At 39.2% G+C, this 23,609-nt stretch overlaps 4 protein-coding genes across 10 annotated transcripts; all 4 read left to right on the top strand.

Annotated features, from left to right (window-relative positions):
* Nucleotides 1-5,265: 5,265 nt before the first annotated feature.
* Nucleotides 5,266-8,073, top strand: LOC128447927 (E3 ubiquitin-protein ligase TRIM35-like). 4 transcript variants are annotated; one of them, XM_053430364.1, is made up of 3 exons: nucleotides 5,266-5,576; nucleotides 5,870-6,061; nucleotides 6,149-8,073. In XM_053430364.1, the coding sequence occupies exon 3, from the start codon at nucleotides 6,166-6,168 to the stop codon at nucleotides 7,546-7,548; it is 1,383 nt and encodes a 460-aa protein (XP_053286339.1). In that variant the 5' UTR covers nucleotides 5,266-5,576; nucleotides 5,870-6,061; nucleotides 6,149-6,165; the 3' UTR covers nucleotides 7,549-8,073. The 4 variants fall into 4 exon arrangements, with proteins under 4 accessions (XP_053286339.1, XP_053286343.1, XP_053286340.1 ...); XM_053430368.1 differs by having other exon boundaries at nucleotides 5,847-6,061; XM_053430365.1 differs by having other exon boundaries at nucleotides 5,266-5,608.
* Nucleotides 8,074-10,029: 1,956 nt separating this feature from the next.
* LOC128447899 (nuclear factor 7, brain) lies at nucleotides 10,030-12,844 on the top strand. Of its 4 annotated transcripts, none has more exons than XM_053430302.1 (3): nucleotides 10,030-10,341; nucleotides 10,635-10,826; nucleotides 10,914-12,844. In XM_053430302.1, the coding sequence occupies exon 3, from the start codon at nucleotides 10,931-10,933 to the stop codon at nucleotides 12,320-12,322; it is 1,392 nt and encodes a 463-aa protein (XP_053286277.1). In that variant the 5' UTR covers nucleotides 10,030-10,341; nucleotides 10,635-10,826; nucleotides 10,914-10,930; the 3' UTR covers nucleotides 12,323-12,844. The 4 variants fall into 4 exon arrangements, with proteins under 4 accessions (XP_053286277.1, XP_053286281.1, XP_053286278.1 ...); XM_053430306.1 differs by having other exon boundaries at nucleotides 10,612-10,826; XM_053430303.1 differs by having other exon boundaries at nucleotides 10,030-10,373.
* Nucleotides 12,845-15,160: 2,316 nt separating this feature from the next.
* Nucleotides 15,161-17,449, top strand: LOC128448056 (zinc-binding protein A33-like). Its single transcript, XM_053430582.1, has 2 exons — nucleotides 15,161-15,434; nucleotides 15,522-17,449. The coding sequence occupies exon 2, from the start codon at nucleotides 15,539-15,541 to the stop codon at nucleotides 16,925-16,927; it is 1,389 nt and encodes a 462-aa protein (XP_053286557.1). The 5' UTR covers nucleotides 15,161-15,434; nucleotides 15,522-15,538; the 3' UTR covers nucleotides 16,928-17,449.
* A 2,276-nt stretch (nucleotides 17,450-19,725) lies between these two features.
* On the top strand, nucleotides 19,726-22,025 carry LOC128448058 (zinc-binding protein A33-like). Its single transcript, XM_053430583.1, has 2 exons — nucleotides 19,726-20,017; nucleotides 20,105-22,025. Exon 2 carries the CDS (start codon nucleotides 20,122-20,124, stop codon nucleotides 21,508-21,510), a length of 1,389 nt encoding a protein of 462 aa, XP_053286558.1. The 5' UTR covers nucleotides 19,726-20,017; nucleotides 20,105-20,121; the 3' UTR covers nucleotides 21,511-22,025.
* The last annotated feature ends 1,584 nt before the right edge of the window (nucleotides 22,026-23,609 follow it).

Raw genomic sequence — 23,609 nt, 5'->3', positions numbered from 1 at the left:
ATTTTAGGCTAAATAAAACAACAATTTGTCAAACATCACTAAGATTATTTTATATTACATTTCTGCCAATAGACCCTCTCATCTAAATCCTACACACTGAAACTTTAAAGAAGTTATAAATGCCAAATTCCCAGTATCACCAGTGATGGTGCCAACTTGAAGCTGAATCTGAGAAGTCACACTTTAGAACCCGAGACGCGAGAGCGCTGACAGTCGATGAATCACCGGGAAGTGAAACACCAAGGAAAGACTTTGCCAAGTACGAACGGGCCTCGGCCATCTGGCGTCGATGAGCGAGTGGCCCCGTCCCCTCCTCAGCCTGTCGACTGGGACCAGTGCAGACAGAAATCAGTCAGATGAAACTGATGTGGACATCAGGTGGAGAATCCACTTACAGCTTGTCTCGCCTGAGCTCCCTTTGACTGCTGGTGCACTCCGACACGCTGCCGTGCCTCTGCAAGACACTTCTATTTCTCCAGCCTCCTAAAGGTGTTGAGCAGTGACTAAACACTCCCAGACGACCTTATCAATTGTTTTATCATTTCAGCCATGGAGGGGGGGGGGGGGCGGACGAGGCGGCGGCACCTTTACAACCCGGCGATGTTGTGAGGATCCCACCTGACCTGCGGTAGTTCGGCGCTCGGTGATTATGCAAAAAAAAACCTTCAGACAGATCTCCGGCTCTGAAGAAAGTGAACAAGGGAGACTTTGATCCTGCTGCTGAAGTCAGCTTCAAGGTCATTCCTCTCATCCATATACGTCCCTTTTTTTTTACCTCATAGCTAATTCAAGGCTTGTAAGTACCACAGATACTGAAGGAATAACAATGGCCAGCTCTAGTGTTCCAGTGGCGTCTACCAGTGAAGCTGAGGAGGCATTAAACCAACACTACATAATTTTTACTGAGCAGCAGCAACCGAGTCTCTTGACTGCATCGTCCACACGCTGTTACAAATCCACCTGTTTAGAATTCTTCATGTTTTAACCCCTTATCGCCTGAAATAATTTCCAATTATATGAACAAAATAAAGATGCTAAATTAAGTGGAGATTGGTAATGTCAATATAGCATATACAATAGATATAAATTTTGGTATGAGGCAAATTAGCGACAATAGGCATAATGGGGCATAACCTTAATTTACCTAATTTTGGTATGTAGATTATTATATTGATGCTACTTTTAATTGAAATTGAATAACAACATACGTTTTCTGTCATTGCTTTTCCATCATCACAGTATTTAAAATAAAGCTTAATACCTCAAAATAACTTTGCTACACAGTCCCAAGGGGCTAGTATGTATTTCCCACTCCGACCACTAGATGGTGGCAGAGTGCTTACAATACCTTCCTTGGTATGTGTAGTATTTGCACCATCAGGCAAAATCGTCACCTCGGCGGCATTAAGACAGGAATGGGGTTTGAGGCGTATTCGCGACATTCGTCTACAAGGAGTTTAATGTTTAATCGCTGAAAATGTGATACTTTATGTAATTTGTTGAAATCCTCTTCACGTCCTGGCGTAGCTGTGGTCGTGATCTTGCTGCCGTTGACCCGAGTCGTCACAAGCCAGAGACACATACGCTGAAGCAGAGTCGATAGTCAGAAGCTAGCGAGCGTCGGCTTCTAGCAGTTTGTCGGGCAACGCTTGTTAATGTGTTTTGGAGGCGTAGCTTTAAAGAAAGGGTTGATCGTGGGTTTGAGATGTTTCGGTTGCAAAGAGGCTTCTCCTGCTAGTTTCTCTAGACTCACCAACCCCCACTCTAACTGATCAGCGTCACTCTTCAACCTGCTGGACCTGATTCTGACAGTTGAACAGAATTCCTCTCATAGGAGATCCAACCCACTCACCAACATTACATGAGAAACAGAGGTTCAGGGTGAGGACTGGGAACGACAGAGGAAACATTCTCTCCATTCACAGTCGATGAACCATTAAACTCAATTTGAAGCTGCTGGTTAAAAAGGTAGAAAAAGTACATTTGACCAGTCAAGTCCAGTTTCAGAGTCTCCACTGGATTCCTGACCCAGTGGACGCCACAAGCAGGAAGTCATCAGAAGCTGCGGGGGGGTAAAATAAATAAATATAAAGAGCTTTAACATTTAACATTTACATCTGAGAAATAACGTAAGTGCAATGCCAGATATTAACATTAAGCATTTACATTAGAGTCTCAGCAGGAACCTGATGTTCTCCACTGCAATAAAATGCAAAAACAAAGGAAATAAATATGAATCATTTGATGTATTTTTTTATTTATTTGGACAGAAAGATGCTGTTTGAATCAAATGTGACCCAGTGGTTCTGAACAGCAATTTAGGATTCAGCAGAATCCCTAACAACAGTGTGCAGTTTCAACACACACACACACACACAAATACACACGCATTTATGCATTTAGATCACACACACAAACACACACATACACACAACAAAGACTGCCAGACCAGCACAACCTGCTCCAAACACAAATATTACATCTGCAAATCTCACACGCACACACACACACACACACACACACACACAGAAACCCACACAGAGCCATTCATGTGCAGAGTGAATAGATCACCATCCGTCTGTGGAGCAGTTCAAAGAGAGGAAGGTTCTGGCAGTTTTTTTTATTCCATCTTTTTACACTTGGAGAAAAGTCAAACTGTTTTTCTCATGAGAAACTCTGCACATTTCATGTAGAACACAGAAGTCTGGCTTTGACCTCGAAAAGTTAAATCGTTGTTTGAAGAGATATAAAGGGCCGGTGTTTAGTGTGTAACGCACAAAGGAGCCAATAGAAAATATACATAAATGTCAGTTTTGTAATGATTACATTAAACGCACCTGATGATATTAATATAAACTGTCAAGTATTAAAAAGAAGCTGAACACTGTGGCAGTGTAATTATACTGTAAGGCTGAGTAAGTCCGACCTTGTGTCTTCAACTCACTTTACCACGACTCTGTTCTACACGTATCCAACAGAAATCTGAGTCTAATCTGAGTTCAACGATTTCACACCTGAGAGTCTGAACTGAGCTTCAAGTCTTTGCTTCATTGTTTCCATACGATCCGATTGGTTTTTAGTTTCTTTGTTTGACATATGTTCATTTTGTCGTCATCACCCATGTGGGCTTGATGTTGATATCTGATGATGTTAGTGAACAGTAGTAGAAAATGATTAAATCTTATTGGTTAATCTTGTTAATTTTCTCACTACGCAGCCCCTCCCACTTCAGGTCCAGTAATCAACACGAACGTCTTCATCATTCAAACATCCGGTCAGTGGAGGTGAAGACGCTCAGAGATCATGGACGACTTTTTAAATCCAAAGCGTGGTCCAGTTCGAGCTGAAGCGAGAGCGGCTCTTCTGTTCGGACTAAAGTGGAACCGACTGAAAGAGTTAAAGAATTTTTGTGTTTTCTTTGTTTCATGTATCTGGGGTTTTCTTTCCCTTGATCAGACGAGAACTGTCACGACTGGAGATTTAACCTGAAACCATTAAACAGCGACTGACGTGCAAACCCCTCTCCGCTGCCTGGTACAAATCAACTTCTGTGTCCCGTCCCTGCGACAGACAGCACATGAAGAAGAGTTAACGAGACGTCCACGTTCGTCCCTTTCATCTGCAGTAATTGATGCTTTGCTGCAGAGGAGTGAAAGGTTAGGAAAAGCCCGCTGCTGCTCCAAAGCCTGCATCAAATATTAATGAAGAGGAGCCTGGGATTATTCAGTCTGTGTATTATTAATGATGACATTGCTTGAGTCAAAGTGAGTGAAGGACAGAGCAGGGTTTAGAGGCCTTAAGCTAAATTACTGACATTTTACACATTCGCACGTTGTTTAATTTTGACATATAAACGATGTGATTTTGAATATAAATCCTGGAGCTGCTGCTCTGAATGAAACAGGTGGCAGAGACACAATATGGGGGATTTTCTGCTTTATTTTTTTGGTACATTTTGTGCTTTTCGAGCTCATGCCGCAAATATTACATAAAACCTGTAAATAACAAAAATCCCAGATTTGCTGGAGAATACACAAAGCTGAATCTGGTTCTGAGGATTCATCAGAGAAGAAGATCGCTCCTCTCTGTCGGACTAACCGCCTGATAATACTTTGAGAATTATTTGACTCATTTGTTTAAATACATTTTTGGGGGCTATAATCTTCAATGATGGGACAGAATATAAACAAGATAGGAGATAGACCAGAGAAGACATGTAGAAGAGAGCTGGATCCAAACCTGCCATCACTGCAGAGGATCAAACCTGAGTCGACCAGGTAAACTTTATTACTTTTTAATTTAAGTTACTCATTAACATTGTTCTATGTTCCTATAAGCAAATTTGTTCGATTTTACAAATACTGACTGTCTTCTCTGAGTAATAAAACCAAAAATTCTATAATGTTGTTAAAACCCAGAAAAACCTCTATAAATATTAGATAAGATTGACTTTATTAATCCCAAAGGAAAATCTTTAAGTTCTTTCCAACCACCAGATAAATTAAAATGGTTTCATTCCACAAAACTTCAGATTATCACCGGTCATGATCATTTTTAAATCAATCTATTACTAAACTGACTGCAGTTAGAACTGTAACAGCACTGAATCATTTTGAATGAATCATAAAACAAATTGCTTCTACAGTGATTGTATTAAAATTCTTTTAAGAAATTGGATTTGTGGTTCAAATATTCAAATGAACAATTTGACCCTGAAATTGATGGTAACTGATATTATTGTATTAATGTACAGCAGTTTAAGTTAGTTTGTGTGTTTATACTTTTATTATTTTCATAATAAATGTTTTTCTTAAACACAAATGTTGTCTTCATTAATGTTGCATAAATGTGAAGTTTTCCAACATCTGAACTCCATATCCTTCTTCTTTGCTAACTACTGACCTGGTAATTTGGGTTAAAGTTTAAAATTTAATTATTCATCAAAGTTCAAAATTTGTAGTTAATATTTTCATGAGACTTCATCAATATGTTTCTGACAGCCACAATTATTGAATGCCCAAAGTCACACCATATAATGGTGTCACACGTAAGGTATAATAATCACGACAAAATGTACAATCTTTTGATGATGTCATACTTTTTACTGCACTCACACACAATTTAACGAGCAAACTTGAGCTGATTTGAAATTATAGAACTCTATTTTCATTTTCTGACATTGTGTCCATTGTTTGCACTTTGCTTCTGTCTCTTTAATAAGACTTCAGAACGTCACAGACTCCCCCCCCCCCCCCCTCCCCCGCACTTCCTGATAATATTTTACTTTCACTTTGACACTAACAGAACTACCCTGAAGATTGAACACTCAGCAGATCACGATCATATTCAAGCAGCTATCTTACAACCAAGTCTCTTGTCGGTGTGAGCTCGTTGCTGCCAAATGACTTTTGACCAGTTATCAAATCCAAGGCTTGAATTACTTTTTACAATCGTGTCCTGACACACCAGAGAAACCAGGAAGCAGCTGTTCCTCCCTGAGGAGACGCAGGCTGAAGACCAGACGATCACATTCACCTTCCAAACCAGACTGAACCAAACCAGACCAAACGTCCTGAGTGAGTTCAGCTACAAGAGAGACTACTTAAGTGTGAGGAATTATAAAATATAGAAATATATGAACTAAATTAAACTAATGTATACAGTGTAAAGACAGTAATGATATGTGCAGTGTGAGAATGTGTACAGTGAATTTATTGCACATGAATCGTTGATTTTGCAGAGGCATATGAATCTGGCACAGTTAAGAGTTAGAGTGTTAGAGTGCAGTCCATGAGGGGGGTGCAGAGTTTTAACTGTCAGCAGAGCTGCTTGTACATTTGTTTCAGGTTTATTTGGTTTTATCATCCAGCATCTCAAGCTCCTCCCTCTCCTGACACACCTGAGAAACCAGGAAGCATCTGTTCCTCCCTGAAGAGAGGCAGGCTGAAAACCAGACGATCACATTCACCTTCCAAACCAAACTGGACCAAACGTCCTGAGTGAGTCCAGCTACAGGAGAAAAGAGTCAAACTACAACCTGCCGACGCTCCACACACTGACCGTGAGTTTAACAAACACCTCGACTCAGACAGGAAGTAAACCTCAGTGAAGTTCGTGGAGCTGTGACTGACTGACTGTCTGTTTTCAGCTTCACCTGGAGACTCAATGGCTTCCAGATTAGAAGAGGATCTCTGCTGTTCCGTCTGCCAAGATGTCTTCAGAGATCCTGTTGTTCTGTCATGTAGCCACAGCTTCTGTAAAGACTGTGTGAAGAGCTGGTGGAAAGACAAAGTAGTAAAAGAGTGTCCACTTTGTAAGAGAAGATCTTCAATGTTATTACCACCTTTTAACCTGGTGTTGAAGAACCTGTGTGAGACCTTCTTACAGGAGAGAGATCAGAGCTCTTCAAATGCTCTCTGCAGTCTGCACTCAGAGAAACTCAGACTCTTCTGTCTGGACCATCAGCAGCCAGTGTGTGTCATCTGCAGAGATTCAGAGAAACACTTCGACCACAGATCCAGACCCATCGATGAAGCTGCACCACAACAGAAGAAGCAGCTTCAGGAAACTCTGGAGCCCTTGAAGAAGAAGTTACAGAGTTTTAAACGTGTTAAAGTAGAGTTTGAACAAACAGCAGAACACATTAAGGTCCAGGCCGGACTCACAGAGACGCAGATCAAGGAGCAGTTTAAAAAGCTTCATCAGTTTCTGGAGGAGGAAGAGGAGGCCAGGATGGCTGCACTGAGGGAGGAAGAGGAGCAGAAGAGTCGGATGATGAAGGAGAAGATTGAGTCACTGAGCAGATACATAACGACTCTTTCAGACACAATCAGAACCACAGAGGACGAGCTGAGAGCTGAAGACGTCTCGTTCCTGCTCAACTACAAGGCTGCAGTGGAACGAGTCCAGCAGCGCCCCCTGCTGGATGATCCACAGCTGGCCTCAGGAGCTCTGATAGACGAGGCCAAACATCTGGGCAACCTGAGCTTCAACATCTGGAACAAGATGAAGGACCTGGTCTCCTACAGTCCAGTGGTTCTGGACCCAAACTCTGCTGGTCCATGGCTCGTCCTGTCTGAAGATCTGACCAGTTTGAGACAAGAAGAGAGACAGAAGCTTCCTGACAATCCAGAGAGGTTTGATACTTACCCCTCAGTCCTTGGATCTGAGGGTTTTAACTCAGGGACTCACAGCTGGGACGTCCTGGTTGGAGACAGTATACGCTGGTTCCTGGGAGTGTCAGCAGAGTCTGTCCAGAGGAAGGGGGTCAAACTGTCTGGAACATGGAGAATATGGTTCGATGAAGGTAAATACTTAGCAGAGTCACCATCAGGATCATCTGTTCTCTCTGTGCAGAAGATCCAGAGGATCAGAGTGAAACTGGACTGGAACAGAGGAGAACTGTCTTTCTCTGATCCTGATACTAACAAACACATTCACAACTTCAAACACACTTTCACCCAGAAGATGTTTCCATACTTTTACACTAGAGATCACTTGAAGCTGTTACCTGTGAATGTCTCTGTGATTCTGGATCAGAGCCGTTAGAGATAAAGATTTCATTCATCATGTTTATTTCTTCAAGAGAAATCTGCTGAATTTAAATATTAAACTCGTTATTTCTAAAGCTTTGTTTATTTTTCCATTTACTTCTCACTAATTTTTATTTCTACTGTCGACTTTTCCACGTGTGTAAAAATATTTTATTATTTTCTGATCTTTGTCTTTGGTTTGTTTTTTAATTTCCATGGAAAAGGTTTTCTATCATTTAGATTTTGTGTTGATCCATGAAGTCGAACAAACTGATGAAGATCCACTTAAAAACTCATTTATCAATAACAGCTGATCATTGTTCACATTCAACAAACTTTATTAAAACTCACACATGAGACCTGATTCATGTTTAATCACATAAAGTCTGTTCACATGTGAAATAATCCAACATGTATGAACATTTGTCTGTTTGATGTGATGAAGCCAAAAATGATTCTGTCTGTATAGTGTTTATTCAACAGCAGACTAGTGATGTGATTTAATATTGTGATCAAAATAATAAAAACTATGAAACATAAACAGAGTTCTGACCTTTATTAAGTTGTGATGTAAATATAACATTATCTGTCATTCAGTAGAATTTAACACTCAGATAGCTTCAGGTTTTTAAATAAAAAAATACATGCACGTTTATTTATGAATTATGAATTATTTAAATGCTGGGACCTAATAGTTGTGAACGATAGTTGGGCCTACATGTGAAGACTGTAATAAAGGGATGTAATGAAATTACCTGAAAGTTTAACCACAGGGTTAGAAACACACACAGAATTGGCAAGTTCTTCAATAACAGCCTGACCAATATGGAGGTTATGGCTTTTGAACATTTCTGTAGCTATACGCTTTGTGACAGGCACACTAGCTGAACTTAACAAAAGAAATACAACTCTTCCAATAACTCATCTACGCCTTTTGCTGTAATAGAAAATATATTTTCCAATTTAAATAATATTACGGCTATTTTCAGCTCAATTAGTTCGGGCACGTTTTCAACAACACCATCATCACTTTCTGTCACTGACTCAGTTTCAACATCAACATATGATCCATCAGCAGAACAGCCAGCTCTCACATTATCAGAGGTATCTGACACAGCAATGGGGACACAAATGCAGCTACACTGGATTTTAAATCTTTTAGTGTGTGTGGATGATGCTTTCTCTTTTTGTGTCTAAAAATGTGCTGTAAATATTTGTCTTGAAAGGGCAACTAACCAACACACAACTGTACAACTTGTACAAACTTTACAGTACAAACTTTACTGTACAAACTTTACAGTCTTGTTACTTCAAAGTTGTGTTCCAATATGAACAAAAAAATATCTCTCTGTGGAAGGGTTACTGCATTCAAACTTTATTACTTTTTAATTAAGTTGTTCATTAAACTTGTTATATGTTCCCATATGCAAATTTGGGAGATTTTACAAATACTGACTCTCTTCTTTGAGCAATAAAATCTGAAGTTCTGTCACGTTGTTATAACCCAACAAAACCTCTTTATAAAGATGTTTTAAAGATAAATTAAGATAAGACAACATAAGTTAAGATAAGATGTGATTGACTTTATTAATCTCAAAGGAAAATCTTTAAGTTCTTTCCAACCACCAGAACAATTAAAATGGTTTAATTCCACTAAACTTCAGATTATGTCCGGTCATGATAATTTTTAAATCAATCGATTAATAAACTGAATGCAGTTAGAACCGTAAAAGCACTGAATCATAAAATAAATTGCTTCTATAGTGATTGTATTAAAATTCTTTTAAGAAATTGGATTTGTGGTTCAAATGTCTGAGTTTAATGAGAAATATGAACAATTTTGACCCTGAAATTGATGGTAGCTGATATTATTAAATTAATATACAGCAGACAAAGTTCACGTAGTTAATTTGTGTGTTTATACTTTCATTGTTTTCATAATAAATGTTTTTCTTAAATACAAATATTGTCTTCATTAATGTTGCATAAGTGGGTAGTTTTCCATTCTCTGAACTCCATATCCTTCATCTTTGCTAACTACTGGCGTGGTTATTTTGGTTAATGTTAATAATTGAATTATTCATCAAAGTTAAACATTTGTAGTTAATATTTTCATGACTTAATCCATAATTTGTCTCTTTTCCTTCCTTTGAAGGCTGGTGCCCGACGTAGCTTTAATTTAAATTTAAGTTGTTATTTAATATTAATATTAAATATGTTTCTGACAGCCACAATTATTGAATTCCCAAAGTCACACTTTATAATGGTGTCACACGCAAGGTATACAAATCACTACAAAATGTACAATCATTTGATGATGTCATACTTTTTACTGCACTCACACACAATTTAACGAGCAAATTTGAGCTGATTTGAAATTATAATACTCTATTTTCATTTTCTGACATTGTGTCCATTCTTTGCACTTTGCTTCTGTCTCTTTAATAAGACTTTAGCACGTCACAGACTCCCCCCCCCCCCCCCCCCCCTCCCCCGCACTTCCTGATAATATTTTACTTTCACTTTGACACTAACAGAACTACCCTGAACTTTGAACACTCAGCAGATCACGATCATATTCAAGCAGCTATCTTACAACCAAGTCTCTTGTCGGTGTGAGCTCGTTGCTGCCAAATGACTTTTGACCAGTTATCAAATCCAAGGCTTGAATTACTTTTTACAATCGTGTCCTGACACACCAGAGAAACCAGGAAGCATCTGTTCCTCCCTGAGGAGACGCAGGCTGAAGACCAGACGATCACATTCACCTTCCAAACCAGACTGAACCAAACCAGACCAAACGTCCTGAGTGAGTTCAGCTACAGGAGAGACTACTTAAGTGTGAGGAATTATAAAATATAGAAATATATGAATTAAATTAAACTAATGTATACAGTGTAAAGACAGTAAAGACATGTGCAGTGTGAGAATGTGTACAGTGAATGTATTGCACATGAACCGTTGATTTTGCAGAGGCATATGAATCTGGCACAGTTAAGACTTAGAGTGTTAGAGTGCAGTCCATGAGGGGGGTGCAGAGTTTTAACTGTCAGCAGAGCTGCTTGTACATTTGTTTCAGGTTTATTTGGTTTTATCATCCAGCATCTCAAGCTCCTCCCTCTCCTGACACACCTGAGAAACCAGGAAACATCTGTTCCTCCCTGAAGAGACGCAGGCTGAAAACCAGACGATCACATTCACCTTCCAAACCAAACTGGACCAAATGTCCTGAGTGAGTCCAGCTACAGGAGAAAAGAGTCAAACTACAACCTGCCGACGCTCCACACACTGACCGTGAGTTTAACAAACACCTCGACTCAGAGAGGAAGTGAACCTCAGTGAAGTTCGTGGAGCTGTGACTGATTAACTGTCTGTTTTCAGCTTCACCTGGAGACTCAATGGCTTCCAGATTAGAAGAGGATCTCTGCTGTTCCGTCTGCCAAGATGTCTTCAGAGATCCTGTTGTTCTGTCATGTAGCCACAGCTTCTGTAAAGAATGTGTGAAGAATTGGTGGAAAGACAAAGTAGTAAAAGAGTGTCCACTTTGTAAGAGAAGATCTTCAAAGAATGAACCACCTTTTAACCTGGTGTTGAAGAACCTGTGTGAGAGCTTCTTACAGGAGAGAGATCAGAGCTCTTCACATGCTCTCTGCAGTCTGCACTCAGAGAGACTCAGACTCTTCTGTCTGGACCATCAGCAGCCAGTGTGTGTCATCTGCAGAGATTCAGAAAAACACACAGACCACAGATTCAGACCCATCGATGAAGCTGCACAACAACACAGGAAGCAGCTTCAGGAAACTCTGGAGCCCTTGAAGAAGAAGTTACAGAGTTTTGAACGCGTTAAAGTAGAGTTTGAACAAACAGCAGAACACATTAAGGTCCAGGCCGGACGCACAGAGACACAGATCAAGGAGCAGTTTAAAAAGCTTCATAGGTTTCTGAAGCAGGAAGAAGAGGCCAGGATGGCTGCACTGAGGGAGGAAGAGGAGCAGAAGAGTCAGATGATGAAGAAGAAGATTGAGTCTCTGAGCAGAGACATACGGTCTCTTTCAGACACAATCAGAACAACAGAGGACGAGCTGAGAGCTGAAGACGTCTCGTTCCTGCTCAACTACAAGGCTGCAGTGGAACGAGTCCAGCAGCGCCCCCTGCTGGATGATCCACAGCTGGCCTCAGGAGCTCTGATAGACAAGGCAAAACATCTGGGCAACCTGAGCTTCAAAATCTGGAACAAGATGAAGGACGTGGTCTCCTACAGTCCTGTGGTTCTGGATCCAAACTCTGCTCATCCAGTACTCGTCCTGTCTGAAGATCTGACCAGTTTGAGACGAGGAGACAGACAGAAGCTTCCTGACAATTCAGAGAGGTTTGATCATTACGCCTTAGTCCTTGGATCTGAGGGTTTTAACTCAGGGACTCACAGCTGGGACGTCCTGGTTGGAGACGGTACACACTGGTTCCTGGGAGTGTCGGCAGAGTCTCTCCAGAGGAAGGGGGTCAAACTGTCTGGAACATGGAGCATATGGCTCTATGAAGGTAAATACACAGCAGAGTCACCATCAGGATCATCTGTTCTCTCTTTGCATAAGATCCAGAGGATCAGAGTGAAACTGGACTGGAACAGAGGAGAACTATCGTTCTCTGATCCTGATACTAACAAACACATTCACACCTTCACACACACTTTCACCCAGAAGATGTTTCCCATCTTTCACATTGCAGATTATCATAACCCACTGAAGCTGTTACCTGTGAATGTCTCTGTGACGCTGGATCAGAGCCGTTAAGATAAAGATTTCATTCATCATGTTTATTTCTTCAAGAGAAATCTGCTGAAATTAATTATTAAACTTGTTTATTCTAAAGCTTTGTTTATTTCTCTTTTTAATACTCACTCCTTTTATTTCTACTGTCAACTTTTCCACGTGTGTAAAAATATTTCATTATTTTCTGGTATTTATCTTTGGTTTGTATTTCATTTCCATTGAAAATGTTTTCTATCATTTGGATTTTGTGTGGATCCATGAAGTCGAGCAAACTGATAAAGATCCACTTAAAAACTAATTTATCTATAACAGCTGATCATTGTTCACATTCAACAAACTTTATTAAAACTCACACATGAGACATAATTCATGTTTAATCACATAAAGTCTGTTCACATATGAAATAATCCAACATATATGAACATTTGTCTGTTTGATGTGATGAAGCCAAAATTATTCTCTCTGTAAAAGTGTTTTTTCAACATCAGCCTAGTGGTGTGATTTAATATTGTGATTAAATTAATAAAAGCTATTAAACAGAAACAGAGTTCTGAACGTTTTTAAGCTGGAAGTTAATATGAAGCTAAAATGATTGTGTCTGTAAAAGTATTTTCATTCATTTCTCAACAACAAAACAACAGAGGCTCAGTAGAAATACTGGAGATCCACATTCAGGGTAAATTCAGTCAAACAACGTGATGACATCATGACTCTGTGGTGGAGTCTCAGTTAAGTGTTTTTACTTTTCACACAGAATCACACTTTTACCTCATTGTAATGTTTCTGGTCTCACATCGTTTGGTTAAAGAGCAAACTAAGCATCCGTTTGCTAGGTAGCATTAGCCGCGCTAGCATTAGCTACGTTAGCATTAGCCTTGTTAGCTAACATTACACACTAGCCACCATTCTTGAAGCCGTTAAACTGAAGGTCATGGCCGACACACAATTCAACAAATTATAAAGTACTTGCTGAATAAGTGAGGTTCTCCATGTTTCCTTTACAAACAGGCCAAGTGTTCAAGTATGATTAATAAAACACAATCACAAGTATCACTGATATTATTTTCTATATATTTAGTGTTAAAAGTTAACCATACGTTTGACCTGCAGTTAACATGGGAGGGTAAGTAATCTTTTGAAAAACATTTATATATATTTATATATATATATATATATATATATATATGAATTAACTCTTGATGACTACAGGGAGATGGGAGATTTCATTCTTGTTTCCTTATTCACACAAACAATGATAATACAAAAACAAAAACGAAAATTTGAACTTTACCATGTTCCATGCTTTGTGTTACTGAAGCTCTCACCTTTGTCTCTACGACGTCTTTTGAACATAGAATTACAGTGAATTTTTTCTTTGTAATCTTTAATTGATGAAATTCAAAGTTCATCTTTGGTGTCTGTTTGCTGCAGCGGTTGGATTAACTTCAGTTCAGCAGCTTCACTCACACAAACTGCTGCATTTTCGTATTCATGATTTTAAATAGGAAAATGCATATAAATCAACAAGTGTAGTGGAGTCCATCATATAATGGGTCAGATTTAATGATGCAGGGTAGTTTTCATCTGCAGGTTGATAGTAGAAAAACACAAATACATGTATAACAAAACAAGTACACACACAGTACATTAGAATCAACATAATACTGTCATATACTTCATATAATTCATCATCATCAATGTAGCCCAGAGACTTTGGAGCTTTTCTTTACTGAAGCTAAATGTGACATTAATAATAAAACTCTAAAATAAAAGTTTACGAGGTTAATTAATAGAACGAGAGTGAAAATAAATGATTATTCACAAATAACAATGATCTACAGATGTAACACTGGTGTTGTTTGAGACAGAGATTTAAGTGAATTGAACGCGACCGAGAACATCGATTCAAAACACAAGGAACAAGTTTCACTTGGTTTTATCGGATTCAAACGTGTAAGTGAGAAAACGTCCATGAACCTTCTTTAAGTTCGGCTCCGTTCAGCTCAAGTTCCTCTGGCTTTAGTTGGTTTTAATAATTTCTGTTTTACACCATCGAGTCTTAAATTTCCCTCTTTCAAAACACAACTGCCTCATTTCCACTGCTTCTTCTTCACCGAGACTCCAGTTGACTGCTGTAGCGCCCCCTCTCTGCAGTGATGGGATAACACCTCTTCTGCATTGTAACTCAAACAGAAGTGAAGGAAACACCAGGGTCCTTGAATCATGAAAAAGAAAATGGACACTTGAATTGTAATTGTTGTTGACAGATGTTATTCCAACAACCTGTGTCCAGGGGGACGTGCATGTCCAGTGCATGTGAGTGGTCACATGATCTCTGCAGGCGTGTTGGACGTGTTGGACGGAGATTAAAACTGATGCAGAGACAAAACACCTGTGATCACAGAGAGCGTTTTAGTTTGGAAACGCCTTAGTGGTATTAATGTTACTCTAAGCAAGAACAGAGTGTGGGAATGAAAGAGGAAACATTCTCCCCATTCCAAGTCAAACTCAGTGAAGTTGCATCGTTTTGATTTTAAATTATCTGAAACGTCGTGGATTTAAGATAAGATAAGATAAGATAAGATGAGATGATCCTTTATTAGTCCCACAAGGGGACATTTGTAGTATTACAGCAGCAAGAGTAAAAAAATACATCAGCAGTATACATGTAATACTTAAGTGTGAGGAATTAAAAAATATAGAAATATATGAATGTAATTAAACTAATGTATACAGTGTAAAGACAGTAAAGATATGTGCAGTGTGAGAATGTGTACAGTGAATGTATTGCAAATGAACCATGATATTGCAGAGGCAGATGAATCAGGCACAGTTAAGAGTTAAAGAGTTAGAGTGCAGTCCATAAGGGAGGTGCAGAGTTTTCACTGGCAGCAGAGCTGCTTGTACAATTGTTTCAAGTTTTACAGGTTTTGTCATTCAGCATCTCAAGCTCCTCCCTCTCCTGACACACCTGAGAAACCAGGAAACATCTGTTCCTCCCTGAAGAGACGCAGGCTGAAAACCAGACGATCACATTCACCTTCCAAACCAGACTGAACCAAATGTCCTGAGTGAGTCCAGCTACAGGAGAGAAGAGTCAAACTACAACCTGCCGACGCTCCACACACTGACCGTGAGTTTAACAAACACCTCGACTCAGACAGGAAGTAAACCTCAGTGAAGTTCGTGGAGCTGTGACTCACTGACTGTCTGTTTTCAGCTTCACCTGGAGACTCAATGGCTTCCAGATTAGAAGAGGATCTCTGCTGTGCTGTCTGCCAAGATGTCTTCAGAGATCCTGTCATTCTGTCATGTAGCCACAGCTTCTGTAAAGACTGTGTGAAGAGCTGGTGGAAAGACAAAGAAGTAAAAGAGTGTCCACTTTGTAAGAGAAGATCTTCAAAGATGGAACCACCTAACCTGGTGTTAAAGAACCTGTGTGAGACCTTCTTATGGGAGAGAGATCAGAGATCATCACATGCTCTCTGCAGTCTGCACTCAGAGAAACTCAGACTCTTCTGTCTGGACCATCAGCAGCCAGTGTGTCTCGTCTGCAGAGATTCAGAAAAACACACCGGCCACAGATTCAGACCCATCGATGAAGCTGCACCACAACACAAGAAGCAGCTTCAGGAAACTCTGGAGCCCTTGAAGAAGAAGTTACAGAGTTTTGAACGTGTTAAAGTAGAGTTTGAACAAACAGCAGAACACATTAAGGTCCAGGCCGGACGCACAGAGACGCAGATCAAGGCACGGTTTAAAAATCTTCATCGGTTTCTGGAGAAGGAAGAGGAGGCCAGGATGGCTGCACTGAGGGAGGAAGAGGAGCAGAAGAGTCGGATGATGAAGGAGAAGATTGAGTCACTGAGCAGATACATAACGACTCTTTCAGACACAATCAGAACAACAGAGGACGAGCTGAGAGCTGAAGACGTCTCGTTCCTGCTCAACTACAAGGCTGCAGTGGAACGAGTCCAGCAGCGCCCCCTGCTGGATGATCCACAGCTGGCCTCAGGAGCTCTGATAGACAAGGCCAAACATCTGGGCAACCTGAGCTTCAACATCTGGAGCAAGATGAAGGACCTGGTCTCCTACAGTCCTGTGGTTCTGAACCCAAACTCTGCTAATCCAGGGCTCGTCCTGTCTGAAGATCTGAGCAGTTTGAGACGAGGAAAGAAACAGAAGCTTCCTGACAATCCAGAGAGGTTTGATGAGTACGCCTTAGTCCTGGGATCTGAGGGTTTTAACTCAGGGACTCACAGCTGGGACGTCCTGGTTGGAGACGGTACACACTGGTTCCTGGGAGTGTCGGCAGAGTCTGTCCAGAGGAAGGGAGACGAACAGTCAGGAACATGGAAAATATGGTTATATGAAGGTAAATACTTAGCAGAGTCACCTACAGAATCATATGATCTCTCTGTGCAGAAGATCCAGAGGATCAGAGTGAAACTGGACTGGAACAGAGGACAACTGTCGTTCTCTGATCCTGATACTAACAAACACATTCACACCTTCAAACACACTTTCACTCAGAAGATGTTTCCAATCTTTAACAATGAAGATCATCATCACCCACTGAAGCTGTTACCTGTGAATGTCTCTGTGACTCTGGATCAGAGCAGTTAGGGATAAAGATTTTATTCATCGTGTTTATTTCTTCAAGAGAAATCTGCTGAATATAAATATTAACTCGTTATTTCTAAAGCTTTGTTTGTTTCTCCTTTTACTCCTCAATAATTTGTATTTCTACTGTGAACTTCTCCACGTGTGTAAAAGATTTCATTATTTTCTGATCTTTATCTTTGGTTTGTTTTTAAATTTCCATGGAATATATTTTCTATCATTTAGATTTTGTGTGGATCCATGAAGTCGAGCAAACTGATGAAGATCCACATAAAAAAACTAATTTATCAATAACAGCTGATCATTGTTCACATTCAACAAACTTCATTAAAACTCACATTAGACATAATTCATGTTTAATCACATAAAGTCTTTTCACATGTAAAATAATTCAACATATATGAACATTTATCTGTTTGATGTGATGAAGCCAAAATGATTCTATCTGTACAGTGTTTTTTCAACATCAGCCTAGTGATGTGATTTAATATTGTGATTAAATTAATAAAAGCTATTAAACAGAAACAGAGTTCTGACCTTTTTTAAGCTGGAAGTAAATATGAAGCTAAAATTATTGTGTCTGTAGAAGTATTTTCATTCATTTCTCAACAACAAAACAACAGAGGGTCAGTAGAAATACTGGAGATCCACATTCAGCGTAAATTCAGTCAAACAACGTGATGACATCATGACTCTGTGGTGGAGTCTCAGTTAAGTGTTATTACTTTTCACACAGAATCACACTTTTACCTCATTGTAATGTTTCTGGTCTCACATCGTTTGGTTAAAGAGAAAACTAAGCATCCGTTTGCTAGGTAGCATTAGCCGCGCTAGCATTAGCTACGTTAGCATTAGCCTTGTTAGCTAACATTACCCACTAGCCACCATTCTTGAAGCCGTTAAACTGAAGTTCATGGCCGACACACAATTCAACAAATTATAAAGTACATGCTGAATTAGTGACGTTCTCCATGTTTCATTTACAAACAGGCCAAGTGTTCAAGTATGATTAATTCAACACAATTACAAGTATCACTGATATTATTTTCTATATATTTAGTGTTAGATGTTAACCATACGTTTGACCTGCAGTTAACATGGGAGGGTAAGCAATCTTTTGACAAACCATTATATATCTATATATGAATTGACTCTTGATGACTACAGGGAGATGGGAGATATCATTCTTGTTTCCTTATTCACACAAACGATGATAATACAAAAACAAAAACGGAAATTTGAACTTTACCATGTTCCATGCTTTGTGTTACTGAAACTCTCACCTTTGTCTCTACGACGTCTTTTGAACATAGAATTACAGTTTATTTTTTCTTTGTAATCTTTAATTGATGAAATTCAAAGTTCATCTTTGGTGTCTGTTTGCTGCAGCGGTTGGATTAACTTCAGTTCAGCAGCTTCACTCACACAAACTGCTGCATTTTCGTATTCATGATTTTAAATAGGAAAATGCATATAAATCAACAAGTGTAGTGGAGTCCATCATATAATGGGTCAGATTTAATGATGCAGGCTAGTTTTCATCTGCAGGTTGATAGTAGAAAAACACAAATACATGTATAACAAAACAAGTACACACACAGTACATTAGAGTCAACATAATACTGTCATATACTTCATATAATTCATTATCCTCAATGTAGCCCAGAGACTGTGGAGCTTTTCTTTACTGAAGCTAAATGGGACATTAATAATAAAACTCTAAAACAAAAGTTTACGAGGTTAATTAATAGAACGAGAGTGAAAATAAATGATTATTCACAAATAACAATGATCTACAGATGTAACACTGGTGTTTGTTTGAGACAGAGATTTAAGTGAAGTGAACGCGACCGAGAACATCGATTCAAAACACAAGGAACAAGTTTCACTTGGTTTTATCGGATTCAAACGTGTAAGTGAGAAAACGTCCATGAACCTTCTTTAAGTTCGGCTCCGTTCAGCTCATGTTTCTCTGGCTTTAGTTGGTTTTATTAATTTCTGTTTTACACCATCGAGTCTTAAATTTCCCTCTTTCAAAACACAACTGCCTCATTTCCGCTGCTTCTTCTTCACCGAGACTCCAGTTGACTGCTGTAGCGCCCCCTCTCTGCAGTGATGGTATAACACCTCTTCTGCATTGTAACTCAAACAGAAGTGAAGGAAACACCAGGGTCCTTGAATCATGAAAAAGAAAATGGACACTTGAATTGTAATTGTTGTTGACAGATGTTATTCCAACAACCTGTGTCCAGGGGGACGTGCATGTCCAGTGCATGTGAGTGGTCACATGATCTCTGCAGGCGTGTTGGACGTGTTGGACGGAGATTAAAACTGATGCAGAGACAAAACACCTGTGATCACAGAGAGCGTTTTAGTTTGGAAACGCCTTAGTGGTATTAATGTTACTCTAAGCAAGAACAGAGTGTGGGAATGAAAGAGGAAACATTCTCCCCATTCCAAGTCAAACTCAATGAAGTTGCATCGTTTTGATTTTAAATTATCTGAAAAGTCGTGGATTTAAGATAAGATAAGATAAGATGATCCTTTATTAGTCCCACAAGGGGACATTTGTAGTATTACAGCAGCAAGAGTAAAAAAAGACATCAGCAGTATACATGTAATACTTAAGTGTGAGGAATTAAAAAAATATAGAAATATATGAATGTAATTAAACTAATGTATACAGTGTAAAGACAGTAAAGATATGTGCAGTGTGAGAATGTGTACAGTGAATGTATTGCACATGAACCGTGATAATGCAGAGGCAGATGAATCAGGCACAGTTAAGAGTTAAAGAGTTGGAGTGCAGTCCATAAGGGAGGTGCAGAGTTTTCACTGGCAGCAGAGCTGCTTGTACAATTGTTTCAAGTTTTACTGGTTTTGTCATTCAGCATCTCAAGCTCCTCCCTCTCCTGACACACCTGAGAAACCAGGAAACTTCTGTTCCTCCCTGAAGAGACGCAGGCTGAAAACCAGACGATCACATTCACCTTCCAAACCAAACTAAACCAAACTGGACCAAACGTCCTGAGTGAGTCCAGCTACAGGAGAGAAGAGTGAAACTACAACCTGCCGACGCTCCACACACTGACCGTGAGTTTAACAAACACCTCGACTCAGAGAGGAAGTGAACCTCAGTGAAGTTCATGGAGCTGTGACTGACTGACTGTCTGTTTTCAGCTTCACCTGGAGACTCAATGGCTTCCAGATTAGAAGAGGATCTCTGCTGTGTAGTCTGCCGTGATGTCTTCAGAGATCCTGTCATTCTGTCATGTAGCCACAGCTTCTGTAAAGACTGTGTGAAGAGCTGGTGGAAAGACAAAGAAGTAAAAGAGTGTCCACTTTGTAAGAGAAGACATTCAAAGGATATACCACCGAACCTGGTGTTGAAGAACCTGTGTGAGACCTTCTTACAGGAGAGAGATCAGAGCTCTTCACCTGCTCTCTGCAGTCTGCACTCAGAGAGACTCAGACTCTTCTGCCTGGACCATCAGCAGCCAGTGTGTCTCGTCTGCAGAGATTCAGAGAAACACTTCGACCACAGATTCAGACCCATCGATGAAGCTGCACAAGAACACAAGAAGCAGCTTCAGGAAACTCTGGAGCCCTTGAAGAAGAAGTTACAGAGTTTTGAACGTGTTAAAGTAGAGTTTGAACAAACAGCAGAACACATTAAGGTCCAGGCCGGACTCACAGAGACGAAGATCAAGGAGCAGTTTAAAAAGCTTCATCAGTTTCTGGAGGAGGAAGAGGAGGCGAGGATGGCTGCACTGAGGAAGGAAGAGGAGCAGAAGAGTCGGATGATGAAGGAGAAGATTGAGTCTCTCAGCAGAGACATAACAGCTCTTTCAGACACAATCAGAACCACAGAGGACGAGCTGAGAGCTGAAGACGTCTCGTTCCTGCTCAACTACAAGGCTGCAGTGGAACGAGTCCAGCAGCGCCCCCTGCTGGAAGATCCAAAGCTGGACTCAGGAGCTCTGATAGACGAGGCCAAACATCTGGGCAACCTGAGCTTCAATATCTGGAACAAGATGAAGGACGTGGTCTCCTACTTTCCTGTGGTTCTGGACCCAAACTCTGTTAATCCAGAACTCATCCTGTCTGAAGATCTGAACAGTGTGAAACGAGGAGAGAGACAGAAGCTTCCTGACAATCCAGAGAGGTTTGATCATTACGCCTTAGTCCTGGGATCTGAGGGTTTTAACTCAGGGACTCACAGCTGGGACACCCTGGTTGGTGTCAGTACAAGCTGGGTACTTGGTGTGTCAGCAGAGTCTGTCCAGAGGAAGGGAAACAAACTGTCTGGAACATGGAGAATAAGGTTCTATGAAGGTAAATACTATGCAGAGTCACCATCAGGATCATATGTTCTCTCTGTGCAGAAGATCCAGAGGACCAGAGTGAAACTGGACTGGAAAAGAGGACAACTGTCGTTCTCTGATCTTGATACTAACAAACACATTCACACCTTCAAACACACTTTCACTCAGAAGATGTTTCCATTCTTTGGCACTAGAGATCATCATCACCCACTGAAGCTGTTACCTGTGAATATCTCTGTGACGCTGGATCAGAGCCGTTAGAGATAAAGATTTCATTCATCGTGTTTATTTCTTCAAGAGAAATCTGCTGAATTTAAATATTAAACTCTTTATTCTAAAGCTTTGTTTATTTCTCCTTTAATTCTCACTCCTTTTTATTTCTACTGTCAACTTTTCCACGTGTGTAAAAATATTTCATTATTGTCTGATCTTTATCTTTGTTTTTTGTTTTTTAATTTCCATGGAAAATGTTTTCTATCATTTAGATTTTGTGTTGATCCATGAGGTTGAGCAAACTGATGAAGATCCACATAAAAACATATTTATCAATAACAACTGATCATTGTTCACATTCAACAACCTTTATTAAAACTCACACATGAGACATGATTCATGTTTAATCACACAAAGTCTGTTCACATGTGAAATAATCCAACATGTATGAACATTTGTCTGTTTGATGTGATGAAGCCAAAATGATTCTGTCTGTAAAAGTGTTTATTCAACAACAGACATTTAATGTTGTGATTAAATTAATAAAAACTATGAAACAGAAACAGAGTTCTGACCTTTTCTAAGTTGAGATGTAAATATAACATTATCTGTCATTAAGTAGGATTTAACACTCAGATAGTTTCAGGTTTGTAACCCTTCTATACACAACATGGGTCAAAAGTGACCCGATGGAGTTTTAATTGTAAATATCTTTGCAATAAATGTATTTCATCATTCAGAATTCCAGGAATTCCTCAATTAACTTGTTTTTGTACATCACAAATTCTTATTTTCATTTGTCCTTTTTAAATTAAAATCATTTTTGTATCACTACCCTTTTAAGGCACAACATGGGTCAAAAATGACCCGTATTCATTTCACATGTTATTTCATGCACGGCTGTGCCTCTTTGCTAAATCTTTTTAAATCTATTTATTTTATCATTTAATATTATAAAGTATTCATTAAAATATCTTGTTTTTGATTACCACAAATCATTATTTTCATTTTATCTGTCTTCATTTTTTAAGTAAAATAGTTTTTGTATTCCTACATCAAGTTTACACACGGGTCAAAAATGACCAAGATGTGAATGTTTTCAGTTAGGAACTTTGGACAACTTTTAACATGCCACACTTGTCAGAACTACTTGTCAGAAATAAACAGGGCTGCTTTTGCACATCTGATTCATGTAAGTCTTATTTTACAATTGTTTAATCTAATACAAAATGTGATATCTTGTGAAAAGATAACTGAACATTATTTCCCTCTATTTGTGCGAAAGAGAAATATGTCCAATATTATGAGCTAGCTGTTAACATATTCTCTTTTAGCTAGCTAGTGTTAGCTTATGTAAGCTAGGTCAATTCTAGCTAATGATGGCTAAGTCAACATGATTTAGTTCTGACATTTAGTTCTGACAAGTGTGGCATCTGAAAAATTGTCCACACTAAACGTTCAGAGTCAGTAAACACACTTAAAATATATTTAAGTGTGTTTTGTAAATGTTCTTAACTACAAACATTTACAAATGAAAGGTTCCTATCAAATTCACACTTGCATACCTGGGTCATTTTTGACCCGTGTGTAAACTTGATGTAAAAATACAAAAAATATTTTAGTTCATAAATTGAGAAAGATAAAATGAAAATAATAATTTGTGGTAGTCAAAAACAAGATATTTAATGAAAACTTTGAATATTAAATGATGAAGTAAATTGATTTCCAAAAATATAGCAAAGAAACACTCAGCCGTGCATGAAATAACATTGTAGGTCAATACGGGTCATTATTGACCCATGTTGTGCCTTAGAAGGGGTTTGCATAGCTTGTGTATCAAGGGTTAAATTGAGATATATATATTTATACACATTTATTCAGGAATTATTACTTATTTAAATGCTGGGACCTAATAGTTGTGAACAATAGTTGGGCCTACATGTGAAGACAAAGCCTGAGACCACATGTCTTCTTTGTTCTGGAGACAAAGAAGGGTGCTTCAACTTCACACCTCGGTGTGAACCTGCCCCTGGAAAGAAAAAGAAGGACAAAGCACATTGCCTTTCAGTTGTGGAGGATTTTATGTTTTTGTTTATCATATTTATCACCCTTAATGTCTGCTGTGAATTAAACACATCAAGCAGGTA

The sequence above is a fragment of the Pleuronectes platessa genome, chromosome 9, assembly GCF_947347685.1.
Source record: "Pleuronectes platessa chromosome 9, fPlePla1.1, whole genome shotgun sequence".
NCBI classification, from domain to species: Eukaryota; Metazoa; Chordata; class Actinopteri; order Pleuronectiformes; family Pleuronectidae; genus Pleuronectes; species Pleuronectes platessa.
Note: the sequence above shows the minus strand (reverse complement) of the source record. Positions and strands in the feature narration are given on the sequence as shown.

Bases quoted from the DNA above. Each gene is read 5' to 3' on its own strand.
- LOC128447927 (XM_053430364.1), top strand. From the start codon at position 6,166: ATGGCTTCCAGATTAGAAGAGGATCTCTGCTGTTCCGTCTGCCAAGAT.
- LOC128448056 (XM_053430582.1), top strand. From the start codon at position 15,539: ATGGCTTCCAGATTAGAAGAGGATCTCTGCTGTGCTGTCTGCCAAGAT.
- LOC128448058 (XM_053430583.1), top strand. From the start codon at position 20,122: ATGGCTTCCAGATTAGAAGAGGATCTCTGCTGTGTAGTCTGCCGTGAT.
- LOC128447899 (XM_053430302.1), top strand. From the start codon at position 10,931: ATGGCTTCCAGATTAGAAGAGGATCTCTGCTGTTCCGTCTGCCAAGAT.